Source organism: Phyllostomus hastatus, unplaced genomic scaffold (genome assembly GCF_019186645.2).
Source record: "Phyllostomus hastatus isolate PE091 unplaced genomic scaffold, TTU_PhHast_1.1 phas_scaffold_78, whole genome shotgun sequence".
NCBI lineage: Eukaryota > Metazoa > Chordata > Mammalia > Chiroptera > Phyllostomidae > Phyllostomus > Phyllostomus hastatus.
In genome coordinates, this window is record NW_025334041.1 from 30,260,146 (window position 1) to 30,278,860 (window position 18,715).

Genomic DNA, 18,715 nt, shown 5'->3' on the forward strand with positions numbered 1-18,715 from the left:
TACAGAGAGCCTGTACATCTGCCCAATTTGGATGATGAGTGGCAAAAATGGACGTGATAAGGTTAGTAGTTTCCTGAGGATTCTCCCTATAGGAAGAGTTGGAATTCCGCCAATTCAATAAGTCTGAAGTGGAAAATGGAATATGGGCCCAGTAGTAGCCAGGGGGCTGGCCTTCCTGATATATTCCACCTATAGGGTATTGCCTCAAAAGAAATTGTCTTATTCTGGATAGGGATGCTCCCTGGCTAAGTTAGGTGCTCTACTGGGTCTTTGATGGGGAGACCATTCCTTCATCATACAGAGGTGGGGCTGTTGCCCCTCTGGGCCCTATTCCAGGGGTATCTAGCAGAGGGAGTGGTGACAGGGGAAGTCTTCCTGATGTTCATCCTGCCTCCCCTGGGTCCAGGGCATTGATGAGATTTCCCGTCTTACTATTAGGAAGGGGTTTTGAAGCTACTTCCCTTCTTTGCATCATTAAATGGTTCCCTTTCTTTGCTGAATCCTTATTGTGTAACAGCCTAAACACCTGAACAAAGGGGATTTCATTCCATTCATTTGACTGCTGGCAAAATAATTCCAATTGCATGATGTGATAGTAATTAGGGAACCATTTAGGGACCATTTCACCCCACAGTCTAAAATATACACAAGCCATACACTGTTACAAAACCAATTCTTTCTTAGGCATTGGATAACGGATCTACATGGACCAATCTGCTTAATTTGGCCCAGTGGGCTCCCTTCATGAGCCAAAACAGAATAGCCTCTGATGGCCTGAACATACATACCCACAATTATAACTACAATGAGACCCTTGGCCAACTGAGAACATATAAACAAAACTTGACTCCATAACTCCATTATTCCAAACATGTGCACACAAGCAAGTTTTATTGTCTTATCTTCTGCCAACCAGTACCACAAAAGGTGGCCTCACCCAAAACTCAGGTGATCTTCACTCACTCTTTGAGTCTGTCTACTTCCTAGCCCATTTTCTCAGTGCTCCCCACCCCCAGAGTTCAGATGGTCCTTACTCAGACTCCAGTTCATGGCCCCAAAACTGGGGTGATCATCACCCACTCTTAGAGTCAGTCTCCTCAGAACCATTTTCTTCCTACCAGCCAGTGATTTCAGGCAGCAGGAACCTTGAGCAGGAGTGCAGAGGAATCCTTTGAGATGGGGAAATCCCCACAGTCCCACTCTTGGGGTCGACTTGCCACAGGGAGCTGGGACATGAACACAAGCCCTCTGGGACTTACCAAGATCCACAGTGTCCCTTTGTCATCAACAAATCTGTTATGAATGAAAATGGGGGCTCAGCTGCCTTCTACCACCCATAGCAAAATTCTGAAAGTAGAGGTTGATGATATAGGAAAGAAGTCTTTATTCAAGAGCTGCACAATCTGGGAGGGTGGCAGACTCCTGTCGCAAAAGCCTATTCCCTCTGGAAACCCAGAGGAAAGTCCAGCTGCCTTAGCTAGCCCAACACCAAGGCAGAATCCAGAGTTCCTTCTCCCACTTAAAAAATACTGCTCTTTGAGAACTGCAGGTGGCCCCTGAGTGGTCATCCAAGTCTCCTCCTCTCTTAGCCACTGTGAGGCCCCAAGCCCCCTCCTCAGAATCTACCTATGTGGCCAGTACCACCACTAGCCACGTGTCTTCTAAGGCAGGAGTTCCTATAAACACATTAGCCGACATGTTCTCAAGGTGGGTAAAGAAGAGCCCATCTCTCCCTCCCCTGTACTTATATGTTATCTGTATGGACTGGGGTCAAGTAGATTTCTCCTAGCCAAAACTTCTGTGCACTCCAGGAGGTTCTGACCCCTGACTAATCCCATCTTTTCCCTGGGATAGATTTACAGGTCTTCTCTGGCATAGCACCACCCTTGCCACCATCTGACCTCTAAGGTACATGTGATTGCCTTCCCTAGTCCCACCTCCAACCAGGGACTGGAAAGGGCATTAGGAGGCCTTTTCCCTTAACCAGTCATTTTTGCTAGACTTGTGCATACTCAGTGTGTTTCCCCTGCCCCATCTTGCCTGGAGGTGGGAGAATCTATCATGAGGAGCAGGACACATTGGGGCAGAGCATTCACAAGGCACTAGCTTAGTTACACAGTCAACACAGCCTCACCTGTGCTGCCTTGGGGAGTTTGTGGTCCCTCCTTTGGCTCTGCAGGCTAGCCAGGCAGGCTATGGGTATCATGGAAAACAGCCCTTATTTTCCATGTCCCCAGATGAGCCAAATTTATATTACAGCGGTGGGATTTTTCTATAAGGCCCTACACATCTTAGGGGTTGAACCCCAGACACCTCCACAAGGTCCCCAACTCATGTAGGGACAACCGAGAACTTGAACTGGAGGAAGGAAGTGCATCTTCAATATTCAGAGCCAAGGCAAACCTGAGCATTTGGTGTCAATTTTATCCTTGTTTCTGCCTCTAAACACAGGCCTAGTATGTTTGAATACCCCTCTCCCACAGTGCTGCATCTCCTCTTTAACTGTGAAGATAAAACAGGCAATAAAACATTGCTGGTAGGACTGTACTCACTGTGCTCCAGGTGACTGGAGACAAAGGGTGAGTGGGTGTCTGAGATCCAAGTTATGGCACCAGTAAATATGTTACCAGACCCAAGTTAGGGGACTCCCCCTCCTCGGTTCTATTTTTTTCTTCCCCTCCTCAGTTCTTGTCTCACTCAAGAGATGAATTCAGGTGAGAGACAACACACATGGTGGAAATGAGAGAGCAAGTTTACTTATGAAATACACTTGAGCAAGAAGCTGCAGGCAGGCATCCAGCTAATTTGGGTGCCCCCACTATTGGGATTTTAGGGCTTTTGTGCTATAGCCAGCTTCTAGGTTCCCCCTCCTCCTCTCCTCTCTAGACTTTGGGATTAATATATAGTTTCAAAGGCTTTCTTTCCCAGATAGTGGAAATGACACATACAGAATTTCAAGGGTTCCCCTCCTCTTGCACTATCATGGTTTTCTTGTGATTTTCCAAACACCTGGCAGTCTTAGCTGACCAGGCTCAGGGCTGCTGAGTCAATGAGTGAGACATGTCTCCCTCCCAACTCTGCCTTAGTTTGCTATCCATACAGCCTAATAAAAGATTGTAAAGAAACCAAGGATCATGTACAATTATGCAAAGTTCTGTCTTCTCTAACTTAAGATGTTATTAAAAGTTTTACATTTTATCAAAGATATCCTGCAGAGGCTATTTTTCTATTCAAGTTTCTTTCAAATCCATCTCATATGGCAATCTAGTTAAAAACTTAAATGAAAACAACTTTATGAAATAAAACTTAACTTGTTTGTGTACAGTTTGCTAACCATTAGAGGAGTGTGTGTATAATCCTCCAGGGCAAGAGCCAGGATTCTGGATGTGTCTTCTCCCCTACTACCAACTGCAAGGGTCCTGTGGAGCAGAACAGCCCCTCAGGGCAAGGACGTCTGGAGTGCCACTGAGGACCCTCCCCCAGATGAGGGTGGGTGGGTACCAATGCTAGTACCTAAGAGCTCTGCTAATTTAGTGGGGTTTTGTGCAATATCTAAATATCTAAACATCTAAAGAGAGAAACATTAAATGACCACTCCAGAATGGCATCATGCTGCTCCTCTGCCAGTAATTAATGTCAGTACTACCAATAAGATTTGTGTTCACAATTGTTTCAAAACAGGAGTCTGAGGGCCCCTATGAAGCCAAGTGTTAATGTCATTTCCTTCTCAAAATTTGTCCACACCAGTCATGGTCATTTTGATATTTACTCAACTCCAACAATATCTATGCAGATTCTCTTACAGTTGATAAAGTACAAACTACTTCAGAAGCATTACTGAATATAACAGATTCAAATAACTGTTCACAACTGTTATCATTTAGAGGGAGAGGGAATTGAGAAACTTTGGACATTATTATCAGTCCAAGGACATTACTGAAGAGTTTACTATATTATATTGAACCAAGATATTGTCAACTCTTCCTTTTAACAAAAAGAAAACTTTAGAGAAGGAGGAATAAATATCAATGACCTTATTAGAGAACAGTATTTCTACCTTCCCAGGTATGTATTAGCAGACTCTGAACAAAAGGAAGTGAGAGAACGCTGTCACTTTTAGGGGGCACCAAGTTCCCCATGTAGCAGCCCCTACATGGGACACAGCACACAATGAGGCCCCAGCTGTGTAGAGGACAAAGAGCTGTAAGAAAAAGAGATGGACTGCAGTAGAAATGTCCTGATGGGCTGCTTCAGCTGAAGAATGTGGAGCCCAGTTTGAATAGTATAATCACTGGCTAAACTAAAAGAGAACATCTGGACTCTGTCCTCACAGTCTTCAGGGTGTCTTCACAGAGAGAGGTGAATGGTTAAATTACTGAACGAGAACTCTGGCAAAGGGAAAGTGCTGCCTCATCACAGCTGATCAGAGTGTGTCTGCAGAAAGGGGCAAGCCCCTCACCAGGGTCAGCCTCCCTGTGCAGAGGCAGCAGATGAAAACAGCAGAGGCACTGAGGCTCTGACACCAAGGACCTGCAGTAGAGAGGGACCTCCTCTGGGGAAAACTTGGCAAGAGTAATGGCCTTGTTTAGAGACAGAGCAGAAGACTGAAATGGGATATTATGAAACCGGGGTACCTGGGAGGACTGCAAGAAAGAACATTTATTAATGTTCCTTTCCTTTTGATAACTTGCCTTTTCAATCTTTGTTACCAGAAGACTGAAGGTAGAGTTAGTTCTGGCCAAACAGGTGGCACAGTGAAGATTGTTCCAGATTTCTGTCTGGAATTTTAGCCAAATGAAATAACTGCCCTAGTCCTTGGGCCCACAGGCACTGATAACTCAAGGGTTTTCAAAAACTCATTATTTTTAACTACTCTAAGAAATGTTATTCATCAGATAAATTTTTGTTAAGAAGCTACTATTTTCTGGGCACTGTCATATAGTGAACAAAAGGCACAAAACTTCCCGTTCTCATCAAAAACACAGAATAATGGATGGGAAAGAGAATAAACAAGACAAATAGGTAAAAAATATATGGAACATTTGATTGTAATAAGACATAAGTAGATTTTTTAAGCAGAAGGGAAGTAAGAAATATTGAGTAACAAGATACAGTTTTCTGTAGGTGGGCCAAGCAGTGCCTCTGTGAGGAGGTGTCATTTGATAAGAGACCTGAGTGCAGTGCAGCCCTGTACCAGGTGGGAATCCAGGGACATTCCAGGGAAAGGAAACAAGTTCAATGCCAGAGCAGGAGCAGTTACTGCCTGCAATGAGCAGCAAGGACATCAGGGGGCTGGGCCTGATTAAGAGAGAGAAATAAAAGTAAGATGGGGTAACAGGGTGCCAGGTCCTGTAAGGCCTTGAGTTCACAATGAGCTTGGCTTTCACTCTGAGTCAAGTGGAAAGCCACTGGAAAGGACTGAACAGAGTATTGTGTGTTATTTACATTCAAACAGGCTCATTCTGGCTGCTGTGTTTAGAATTCACAAGAGGGAACAAAAACAGCAAGAGGGAGACTAGTGAGGGTGCTACTCCTGTAATCCAGGGAGAGAAGGTGGAGGCTTGGACCAGGTGGCAGAAGTGGGGGTGGTGGTCAGTAGTCAGATGTTAGACATATCTTTTTTTTTCTAGAAAATTCTGTATTTTAAAAAAAGATTTATTTATTTATTTTTATAGAGGGGAAGGGAAGGAGAAAGAGGGAGAGAAACATCAATGTGTGTTGCCTCTCAGGCGCCCCCTACTAGGGACCTGGTCTGCATCTCAGCAGGTGCCCCGACTTGGAATCCAACCTGCAGCCCTTTGTTTTTCAGGTTGGCACTCAATCCACTGAGCCACAACAGCCAGGGCAACTCTTGCAAATTCTTTAAGTAAAGGCAACTAATCTAACAGCTCCAGATCAAAGAACATCATGAAGACTTATTTCAAGTTGCCAATATATAAAGTGGAAGTTTTCATAAAAGCCCTATTACGTTTCTAATCATTAAAGATATCTGTTTCATCAACTTTCTTTAAAAGCCATCTTTGAAAACTATTCTAAAACTAATCAGAAGTATAAAAATGAAAATAATTTCAAGTGTATGTAAAGTCTTTCTAACACAACAATTCTAAAGGAATGAGAAATATCACTGCTTTTGTGTACACATTGAAATGTAACTTACACTGACTTCAGAAATCTTTTAAAAAGAAACGTTCCCACAAGTAGGTACAGAGTATTTCTGGAGGTGGGAGGCTCTGATGATGAGGCTAGAAAATCCAAGTAAAACACAGATGAGAGACAATCAGGAAATGAAACCTAGCGAACTGGGTAGAAAATCATACCCAAGCACAGCTATGGCAAACTCTGTCCTATTATGTAATGCATGATGGTGTCAAGAGTTTACATCCAGTAAAAGATTAAGCCCTCCAAAGTTAAATTATTTTATTTAAGGCTTCCTTCATAACTAGCTGGTACAGAGACTATGTGAAGAAGAAATACATAATTTTAACATGCACTTTGTAAAATGAAACTCACTTGCTTTGTAGTTTCAGTTCTAAGTAACATCAGAGCAGGGTGTGGGCCTGCTGGTCTCCAGCCAGGATTGCAGGAACACTTTCCTGGGGGTAAGGATGCCTGTGAGCTGCTAGGCTTGGCCTCCTAGAGACAGGGTTGGGCACCTTTACTTGTGCTGCTGCTTTGACCTCCGGATCACGCCGAGAGAGAAAATTAAAGTCCTTAGGACACAGATCCTGAAATTTAGTACTCATAAGGAGAACTCTGGGGCTCAAACTGTTCCCAGAGCAGAAGAGAGGAGGTAAGGTGGAGGTCTTCTCCCCAGCTCTACCCAGAGCAACACCTTTACCCACAACAAACAATTCTGGTTCTGGTGCAATGCCCCTATACCATGAATGGGAACACAGGTTGGCTGAAAGGAGACACAATTTAATCATGAATACCTTTTCCTAATCACAACTGCTCTCCCTTTATTTATACTAGGTAGCTTATTGACAAATAAAAAGGTCCCTTGTGTTCAAAAACTATGCCAACACTTCAGGATTTAAATCCAATAGGATAATATCCATAAAAGAACTTTGTAAGCCTCAGGACAGTGAAGTATATTAAAGTCCTACAGAAACATTAACAAGTCATCACCCTAGACTAGGTTAAAGACATGGATTATGCCAAGGAATTCTGTCAAAGTATAATTAAAACCTTTTTGCCCAAATCATTGTTACCTTGAATTAAATACATGGCTAGAGCCAAATATGGATCATAGACCATCTAAGACATTGATATGATTGAGAGAGTAAAAAATTCATGTAGAAGCATTACCAAATATATAAGAGCTTCAAACCATTATGTATCCTGTCAGTTTCCATTATAGGGGTGGGCAGTTGAGAAATTTTTGAAGTTACAAAGGGTCTTCATCTTTGAACAATGCAGAAATCTGAGATAAGGTAAAAAGACCAGTTTGGGTAGGACAGATATAACTTATACCCTCTGAGACAGGTGCTTTAATCTCCCAGGAGTGTTCCCAGCAGAATTCAAACAATAAAGAAAATAAAGACAGAAAACTGTCTCCCTGTAAGGGCACAGGCAAGTCACCCATCCACCATCTCCACAACTCTCTCTCTCTCTCTCTCTCTCTCTCTCTCTCTCTCTCTCACACACACACACACACACACACACACACACACACACACACAGAGTCTCTGGGCATGTAGCAACCAATAAGCAGGAAATCCTTCATGTGTTGTTTCATGTAGGATGCTGGAGTGCTTTGGCTAAGATAAGATACTGCTTCAGATGTAAACAGAATAAGTCTGTGGAGAGTGATAAGAACACCCCCAGAGGAGAGTCTATTGCACAGAGTAGCAAGAGGAGTTAACGTAGCAGAGGGTGATCCTGAGACCCCTAGATGTCTAGTTCACTGAGGACCTAGGATAGAAAGCTCTGTATGAGAAACATGTTCATTCAGGGACTGTAAGTGAGACAGTAAAAGCTAAGAAGGGATGTTAGGAATCTGGGGCTCAGGTTGCTGTAATGTGCCTGATGAATGAAGAACTTAGGTCTAATAACTTCTTTAAAAAAAATTAAACTCCTTTCTCACTCATTATGACCACCTGACTGGAAACTGGACTTGTGCTGGTGTAATGGATGACAAAATAAATAAATTTCAAAACCACAATGAGATATCATCTCACACCTATTAGAATAGCTATTATCAAAAAGACAAGAAATAACAAGTATTGGTGAGGATCTGGAGAAAAAGGAACCCTTGGGCACTGTTGGTTGGAATTTAAATTGGTGCAGTCACCAATGGAAAACAGTGGGAAGGTTCCTCAAAATTTAAAAGTGGAACTACCATATGAACTAGCAATTCCACTTCTGGGTATTTATGTAAAGAAAACAAAAACACTCTCAAAAAGATATCAGAACCCCTATGTTATTGCAGCATTAAATTTGTTTTCTTTTACTGAATCTAGAAAGAGGGGGATCAGAGGGGAACTAGAGGGAGAGGAACATTGATTGGTTGCCGCTTGCTCATACCACAGCTGGGTATTGAACCTGCAACCCAAGCATGTGCCTTGACCAGAAATCAAACCTGCAACATTTCAGTTTGTGGGACAACACTCCAACTAACTGAGTCACATCAGCCAGAGCCACTGCAAGATTATTGACAACAGCCAAGACACAGAAAGCACCTAATATCCACTGAGGGATGAATGGATAAAGAAAACATGGCATATACACATGATGGAATATTATTTAACCATGAGAAAGAAAGAAATCCTGTCATTTGTGACAGCATGGGTAGACCTTGAGGACACTATGCTAAGTGAAATAAGTCAGACATGGAAAGGCATATACTGTATGATCTCACTTATACATGGAATCTAAAAAAAAAAAAAAGACAAATTCATAGAGAACAGATTGATGATTGCCAAAGGCAGGGGGGATGTGGGTGGGCAAAATGGGTAAAGGAATGGCTACTACAAAGGCCTGACACAGCAACAGCCTGGCATGTGTGGGGACAGCAAGACAACCTGGTAGCTGGAGTGGAGTGAGTGGAGTGGGTGGAGGTCATGAAGATAACAATAAAAAACTGTGGAATGTTTATATCATGTAGGATCTCATATAAAGACTTGGCTTTTACTCAAAATGCGATGAGAAGTCATTGGAAGGTCTGGGGCAGAGTGATGTGATTACACTTCAATTTATACAGGATCGTGTTGGCTGCTATGTTGAAAATACATTTGGATGGGAGGGGGTGTGAGGACATGATGGGGGTGAGGAAGAGTGAGAAAGTAATAGGATCAATGGGTTAAAGGTCTAGGTGAAAAAGACACGTTCGAGTGTGAGCACTAATGGTAGTGAGTGTAAGGCTAGTGAGTGTAAGGGGAGGAGACGGTAGTTCAATGTTTGAATCCGAGATGATGGAAACCTCATACCTATTGGTGATTCTATTAGTCTCTTAGGACTGCTGTAACAAAGTATAACAAACTGAGTAGCTTAAAGAACTAAAATATATTGTTTCACAGTTCTGGAGGCTGGATGTCTTCAAGATCTGGGAATTAGTTGGTTCTCTCTGAGGGCTGTGAGGAAAAATGTGCTCAATGCCTCTCCCCTAGCTTCTGGTGGCTTGTTAGCAATCTCTGCCATTCCTTGGCTTATAGAGGCACCACCGCAATCTCTGGCTTCATGTTCACATGGTGTTATCCTTATGTATGTGCCTCTGGGTCCAGATTGTCCTTTTTCATAATGATACCAGTCACATTGAGTCAGGGCCCACTCTAATGGTGTCAGGTTACCTAGTTACATCTGCACCAGGCCTATCTCCAAACAAGCACACATTCTGAGGTACTGACACTAGAACTTCAACACATGAATTTTAGGGGGTGGAAGGTTCACACAAATCAATTAGTAACAGTCATGGTAAGGTCAATAATGTGACCATGAACGTGGAGATGGGTGGAGGTCAAGATCATTAGATGAGAAGCAGACAACGAGGTGAAAGTCCAACATACTGAAATGATCATCTACATGTCTACTGAGCCACCACGAATCATGACAGGAATAGTGTCTGAGGGCATGAGTGCCTCCTCCCTTCAGCTGTCTACAGATGGAAGTCAAAATGCTGCACTGGCCAAAAAGTTCGTTTGGGGTTTTTTTGGTAACATGGCTCTAGTAGTGCCCAGTTATCTTTAACTTCACTCAGACAACTTTGTAAGAATGTTGTGACAGCATGCATTTTAAAAAACTTATCAAAATTGATAAGTTTTTGTGTGGCCATTTTCATATTGAAGATGGAAGAAAATAAGCAACATTTTTGACATATTATGCTTTATATTTCAAGAAAGGTAAAAACACAACTGAAATGCAAAAGAAGATTTGTGCAGTCTATGGAGAAGGTGCTGTGACTAAGTGAATGTGTCAAATGTGGTTTGTGAAGTTTCATGCTGGAGATGTCTCACTGGATGATGCTCCATGGTTGGGTAGACCAGTTAAAGCTGGTAGTAATCAAATCAAGACATTAATTGAGAACAGTCAACATTATATCATTCAGGAGACAGCTGACGTAATCAAAATACCCAAATTAATTAAGTTATTGGTGAAAATGAAAAATGTGTCTTTTATTTTATAGAAATAACTAAATGAACTTTTTTGGCCAGCCCAATATATTAAAATGTATAAAAAGCAAATATTCAGCAAATTCTCAAAGGTGAAATATTTGAACACTAAAGTTTAAAATGACATGGTAGTCTATTTTTTTATTCCACTTATCTTCCAGTAACTTCAAAAATCTTTCATTAGGAATCAGTTTACTAATAACTGCTTATACTACTGGCTCCATATAGTGCTTATAAACAGATGAGGCAGAGCCCTTCCCTTCAGTCTTGCCTGAGGTGACAGAGACACTGCAGGGGAGACAGGAGGATCAGGGATGAGCCTCCCAGCATCCCAGGGTCAAGGAGACATCTACTGGTCTGAGATGCCCTCTGCTCAGAATTCTCTTTGGCAGGAGCAGGTACTACTGCCTGTAGTTGGAGCACCACCTCACCAATACTCCTTACACCCACCAGGAGACCTTTGGTAGTCTATGATACTATGCCTTATGCCCTAATTTTGTCCCCTCACTTTCTCCCCCAACCTGCCTCACACCCTACTCTAGCAGCCCTCCTTTAACTTCACCTGTACAATGTCCCCACTGTGCTCCAAGTGATACTCCCCTCCTACTCACAGGTCCCAGTCCTCTGGCCTTTATTGTGTCTTACACAAAGTACTTATCATAACTTTTCATTGTGATGAAGTCTTTTGAGTGTGTGTGTGCATGTGTGTGGCTTTTCCCTCCAAAGGACTATAAGTGCTATGAAGGAATTTCAACATTTCTTCTTGTTATCATCTATTTGTCTTGAGTGTGATGCCTCACAGGTACTCAATAAATATTAGGTATAATAGGTGCACTATAAATATTTGGTACATAATAGGTGCTAAGTAAACATTTATTGGACTTCCAGCCAAGATGGAAGCGTAAGTAACCATGGCTCGCCTCCTTGCACAACCACAGTGAAAAATACAACTAAATTACAAAACAACTATCACCCAGAATCATCAGAAAATCAAGCTGTATGGAAGTCTGACAACCAAGGAACTGAAGAAGTCACCTTCATCAGATGGGTAGAGGGGAAGAGATAGGGAACCTCAGAGAACCAGAGTGGGCTGGTCCCACAAACACATGTGGTGGAAACATATCAGGATCAATATCAGGAGCAAGGGATCCAGCCCCACACCAGACCACCCAGTCCAGGGTTCCAGCGCCAGGAAGAGAAGTCCCCATAACTTCTGGCTACAAAAGCTACTGGGGGTTAGGGAGACAGAAGAAATTGCAGGATTCTTAGGCATCCCCTCTTAAAGAAAAGGCACTTAAGAAAAAAGATCAAAACTATGAACATTAAAATGGCAATAAATTCACAACTTTCAACAATTGAGTCTAAAAAACAAAATAAGCAAACAAGCAGAACAGTAACAGAATCAATGATATGGAGATCATTTGGATGGTTACTAGTTGGGAGGGGGAAAGGGCAGAATGGGGTTAAAGGTTCAGGGATAACCCATAGACATGATCTAAGGAAAGAGAATTGCCAGAAGAAATGGGGGTGTTGGGTGGAGGGGGACAAAGGGGGAAAATTGGGACAACTATAATGGCATAATCAATAAAAAATATATGTAAAAATAAAAATTAAATTTTTGTTGAATAAATGAACAAATACACAATTCAAGATAAAATAATACTTATCTCTGGTAACAATATATGCACCAATTTTTGTGGACCTCTAACACCTCTTCCATCTACACTGTATGTATACAGGATTGATCATCTGAAATATGTTTATAATGTTCATTGTTTCCAGTTGCTCAAAGTTCTGCTACCTGGCTCAGCACTAGGTGTGCCCTATGGACTGAAGTCAGAGTGACTAACGTGATTCAAGACACTAAGGCACCGAGACAAGTTTCATCAAGGCAAGTAGCAGCTCCTATGCCCAGTGGATGTGCACCTATAAAAGGGGTAAAGGATTTGGGTAGGCTTATGATACTCACACCAAAAATGACGAGCATGGGTTTCTTCTCTGGCCAGTCATAGGACTGCAGACTGAGGCCTCAGTTTAGCTCACTGTTCACATTTGACCTCCAGGAGACCTCACCAGGAAGCTTTTATGAGTAGTCCCAAACACAGATAGGTCAAATTTTCAATCTGGCTAGGTTTTGTGACTTGTTAGGGGTGTCAAACTCATTTTCACCAGGATCTACATCAGCCTTGCTGTTACTTTCAGAGAGCCAAATGTAATTTTAGGACTGTATAAATGTAACTACTGCTTAACCAAGCAAGGAGCTTGGTGCTGCTGCCAGGTAGAAACAAGGTGCCAAGCAGGATAAAACAAGGTGGAGGGCCAGATTTGGCCCGCAGGACTTGTGCTTGCCACCTGTGTTATACATTAAATATTTTAAAAACCTAGTCTCCTAAATCTTTCACATAAAAACTTAAAGCCTTTTAAATGTTTATATTTTCTCCTTTATATACTATTTGTTTGCATGATCTTTAATGCCTTTAGTCTATCCTTATAATACTTTTGTTTATAATACTTATAATACTTTGTTTTCCCTTACTTAAACAACATTATTGATTCATCTTATTAATTCAGATTTGGGGGTTGGAGCAGTAGGTCAGGGTTGGAGCCTGAAAATTTCATTTCTAGCAAGCTTCCAAATGAGGCTGAGGCTTTTTGCTAATCCAAAGACTACATTTTGAGAACTGCTCCCAACCTTATCTGTACAACAGAATACTCCAGAAAATTTTTTAAAAGTACTAAGGCCTGGACTCCACTCCACTCTCTCTACAAATTAATCAGCCTCTCTAAAGGTGGAGTCTCCAATACAGTCGTCCTTCACTATATCGATGCAGTTCACTGACTGCGGCTTCACTGTATCACTGTTCACTGTACATGCGATACAGTGAAGCCACAATCAGTGAACCTCGATATAGCGGGGGACAACTGTATACTTCACTGGTGAGTACCCATATAGAATTTCATATGTTGTTAAAATTACATAGGTTTAAGAGTGTAGAAAATATGTAAGAGCATATGAAGTGTTTGTAAGAGTGTGGGAAAGGTTAATAAGAGAGTGGGAAAGGTTTATAGGAGTGTAGGAAGGGTTTATAAAGCCTAAAAATACATATAAGTAATAAAATAAATATAACGCCAGTACTTCACGGATTTTCACCTATCACAGGGATCTCTGGAATGTAACTCCCGCATTAGGTGAGGGATCACTGCAATTCTAATGTTGAGCCAGGGTTGAGGACCCCTAATCTAGGGTGTTCAAGAATACTCAGCTTTTGTAATTTAAAAAAATGCATAACTGTAGAACCGTCATTAGTTTCATATCAATAATTTAGGCTACAATGGTTTTAACAAAGTTAAAACTCATACTATTTTCCTTATATCATTTCAGGCAGACCAAGCAACTTCAAACTTTGGCTAACTCTAGAGAACCTCTGAACACCAATAATCGATTTGGCTGGCTAGTTTTTGTGGTTGGTTTTGTAGTTTTTGTAGACAGCCAAATCAATTATAAAACATTTTGCTACCACATTCCCCAAAGCTCCATCCTTGGTTGACCTAACAGCTTGGGTTCCAAGGAAAAACAGGTGATGAGTTTACCAACAGCCTTGTTACTGTGTAAGAAAAATGACCAGATTCCTAGTGTGAATGAAGTTTACTCTTCTCCAAACCACCTCCACTTAACCTGTTTCATATTTTAAAGTTTATGTGCAATGTTCAGCTTTGGGAACCAATTTCTCTATTACTTAAGATTCTGGTTTTACCCTACAAAAAAAAATGACAAAAAACCTTTCACCATATTAAGCTTAAAAGGGAAAAATAAGGATACAGGGGTGTGTCACACAAGTAGGCAGCTGCTGCTTATTTTGTAATCACATTATAATCATTGAGGAAACAAGAGCACTAATTGGAATATAAAACAATTAAAATAAGTACCAAGCAGTATAAGAATGAACCTTGAACAATATTTATATATGTTGTTTATGTGAAATTTTACATGTATAATTGATTCTGTGACTTCAATGATAAAGTACCGCACTAAAATACTTCCTGTATTACTTTTCCAAGGAAGGAGGTTGCAGCTCTAATATGGGTGAAAGAGGAAATCTACCTGAAATGACCAAAGACTGGAACAAAGAGAACCTGAAACAATGGGATGGAGCACTTCTGATAATACGAGCACATGACAAATGGAATCATATTCTCCTTGAAAATCACAGCCACAATTCTGGACAATTAGATCATAGAAAACCCTGCATAAAAGAATACTATAAAAAGGTACAACAGACAAAAGAACAGGGAAAATCAGTGTCATCCAATAGTGATCATAATCTCAGCAAGACCAGAGATACCAAAGAACAAGAATCAGTTCTTATGAAAGAAAATGCATTAAATGAAGCAGCAACCACTGAAGACAGAAAAAATACTAAGCTAAAACCTGAACAGCTGACTTGCATGCCACATCCTTTTGATCAGCCCCAGAGCAGCCATCGGTACATAGAACATTACCTCCTACCACCTGAAACAGGACCAGGCAATCTCATAGACCCCATTCATGAGTACAAAGCCCTCACACACACAGACACGGCCACAGAAAAGGACATTAGGATGAAATTTAGCAATGAAGTCTTCCGATTCGCATCAGCTTGTATGAATTCACGCACCAATGGCACTATCCATTTTGGGGTCAAGGACAAACCCCATGGAGAAATTGTTGGCGTGAAAGTCACCAGTAAAGCTGCCTTCATTGACCACTTCAATCAAATGATCGCAAAATATTTTGAAGATAGTGAGATCAATGAAGCCAGGAAGTGCATTCGGGAGCCAAGGTTTGTGGAAGTTCTCCTGCAGGACAGTACACCATCTGACAGATTTGTCATTGAGGTAGATGTTATTCCAAAACACTCTGTATGTAAAGAAAAGTATTTCTACATTATGATGCAAACCCATGAAAATGAAACATGGAAACAAAGTAAAGACCATTCATTGTTTGTGAGAGAAGGGGCTAGTTCTAAGGATATCCGGGCCAATGTCAAGCGATGGGATGTGGAATTCAAAGCATTTTTTAAAAAGTTAAAGTCACTAGCACTGTCTAGAAAAGAGGCTGAAGAAAAGTATGAGGCAAAGGCAAATAAGAAGGAGAGTGAAGGACAAAAGCTGGTTAAACTTCTCATAGGAAACCGAGAGTCACTGGATAATTCATACTACAAGCAGTATATTCTCGTAACAAATAAATGCCATCCAAACCAAACAAAGAACTTAGATTTCCTAAGGGAAATTAAATGGTTTGCTGTGTTGGACTTTGATCCTGAATTTGAGTGCAAGGAAGTAGCCAAAGCTTACCAAAAAATCCAGTTGGAAAATCTTCACTTTCCAAGTCAATATGAGGAAAAGACAGTGACCATAATGGAGAAAAAATCTCGTCTGAATCTTTATGATCAGCCCAGCTGGATCTTCTGCAATGGCAGATCAGACTTGAAAGAAGAGAGGTTTAAGCCTCTAGAACCACATTTATGGCAGAGAAAAAGAGCTTCTCGAGTCAGGCAACTGATTTTATTTCTCACAGATGAAAATGTCATGACAAAAGGGAAATTTCTGGTAGTGTTTCTATTGCTCTCTCCAGTGCAAAGCCCAGGAGACCCACTCCTTGAAACCTTCTCTGCTTTCTACCAAGCTCTCAAAGGAATGGAAAGTATATTGTGTATCTGTGTAAACTCACAGATTCATCAACGATGGAAAGATCTACTACAAGCCAGGTTGACAATTGCAGATGAATTAGCAGACCACAATGTTTCCACTTTAAATTTAGAATTGATAAACAGTACTATCCTTAAACTGAAACCAGTCACTCAGTCATCAAGACGGTTCCTACCATCCCGTGGATCTTCTTCCATTATCTTAGACAAAAAAGTAGAGGATATCTTGACCACACTGGAAATTCTCTGTGAAAATGAGTGTAAAGACACAGGTACTGATAAAAACAAATTTAAGTTCCAAGAACTTAAGAAAACAAAAGAAGAGCAGTTTTATCAAGGTGGCAAAGTGTCCTGGTGGAACTTCTATTTTTCTTCTGAAAACTATTCTTCAGCCCTTGTCAAAAGAGACAATTATGAAAACCTTAAAGATCTGATAGAGTGTTGGGCAGAGTCTCCTAAACCAACATTTGCAAAAATTATCAATCTGTACCATCATCCAGGCTGTGGGGGTACTACATTGGCCATGAATGTCCTCTGGGACCTAAAGAAAAAGTTCAGGTGTGCCATGTTAAAAAACAAAGGAACTGATTTTGCCGAAACTGCAGAACAAGTGTTCAAGTTGATTACCTACAAGGCTACCAGCCCTCAGGACTACATTCCTGTACTTCTCCTGGTGGATGACTTTGAAGAACAGGAAAATGTCTGCATTCTACAGGATAGGATCCATTCCATTTTGGTGGCAAATGGCTTGAGATATGAAAAAACATTGGTAATTATCTTAAACTGCATGAGATCCCAGAATCCTGATCAAAGTGCAAAACTAGCAGACAGTATTGCACTAAAACACCAGCTTTCTGCCAAGGAACAAAAGAGCTTTTGAGGCCAAACTGGAGGAAATTGAAAAGCAACATAAGAACTGTGAAAACTTTTATTCCTTCATGATCATGAAAGAAAATTTTGATAAATCATACGTAGAAAATGTAGTCAAGAATATCCTAAAAGGACAGAATATCAACAGCAAGGAAGCACAACTCTTTTCTTTCCTGACTCTATTCAACACTTATTTAACTGATTTTACAATTTCAGTGTCACACTGTGAAACATTTTTGGGAATCACATGCACTCGTACTCCCTGGAAACCTGAAAGCATAGAGGACAAGATGGGAACCTATTCGACACTTCTAATCAACACAGAAGTTGCTGAATATTGCGGATATGCAGGTGTGCGCATCATTCACCCTGTAGTTGCCAGTTGTTGTCTCAAAGAGCTGGAAAGCAACTACCACTTGAATGAGTGTCAAATTGCATTGTCATTAAAAGAGAATTTATTCTATGATTCTGGAATAGGAAAAGACAAATTCAAACATTATTTGCAAACCCTCCTGCTTACAAGCCAGTGCAAAGAGTATGGAGACAAAACAGACACTTTGTTTTCTCCATTAATTGAAGCTTTAGAGAATGATGAAGTTGAAAAGTCTTGAAACAAGGAAGTGTTCTGTTCCCCCAAAACGAATACATTTGTCAGGACCTAAAAAGACATTTCTACATTAAGGAGAAAGACTTTGACACTACTCTGTATTGGGCAAACACTCTCATTTCCCTAAGTACACTAAACAAGTTGGCCTCAGTCACATATATTGATATGTCTTTTCTCCATTTCTATTTCTAATTGATTTTCGTATTTTTACAAATAATGGTTTGTGTACAAACACATGTATTTATTTAAAAGTATAGCTGGACTATAAAAAATGGCTTCCCCTTACAGGAATAAAAATAAAGTTTGATTCAGCAACTTATCAGGATTTTCCTAAAAACTTTCTCTTTTTATATCAAAAACTTGGAACAGTTGCTCTTAACCTTCATTTCTTATTCCTCTTCTGATGGATAGCAGACACTGTAAAGATTCGTATTTAAAAATTAAGCCATGAGTTGTAAAGTTTTCTGTCTCCCGATGCTCGATGCTGGGACTCTGGGAGACCTGCAGGGCAAAAGTGAAATGAGGAAAGCAGAGAGAAGGAAGTTTCTCTTTCACTTGAGAGCATATTTCTTTGAATGTGAAAGAGTGTAACATTCTTAAAAATTGACATCTCAAAAATTATCAATAAATTTGATCAATTGCTTAGAAACTGTTCACCAGACAAAATTTTAAGTCACAAGAATAAGCAACCAGCCAGGGAGTGGGGTGGGGGAAAATCTGCAGACAAAAGAAATCAGAAATACCAAGAGGCAATTAAAATCTCAGTGAGATATAAGTGCCTGTGGTGGGCTGAATTGTGTCCCTCAAAATTCTTTGTTGGTATCCTAATCCTCAGTACTTCAGCATGTAACTGTATTGGGAGACAGGATTTTTTAAGGTAAGGTGAGCTCCAGGGGGCACCCTAATCTAACATGATCAGTGTCCTTGTAGGAAGAGGAGATTAG

The 18,715-nt window shown here is 40.9% G+C and overlaps 1 protein-coding gene across 1 annotated transcript; it reads left to right on the forward strand.

Annotated features, from left to right (window-relative positions):
* The first annotated feature begins 14,687 nt into the window (after nucleotides 1-14,687).
* LOC123811803 (sterile alpha motif domain-containing protein 9-like) lies at nucleotides 14,688-18,047 on the forward strand. Its single transcript, XM_045828296.1, is given in 3 exon segments — nucleotides 14,688-17,162; nucleotides 17,164-17,767; nucleotides 17,770-18,047. Coding segments are annotated over 3 exon segments (3,273 nt in total). The 3' UTR covers nucleotides 17,964-18,047.
* Nucleotides 18,048-18,715: the final 668 nt, after the last annotated feature.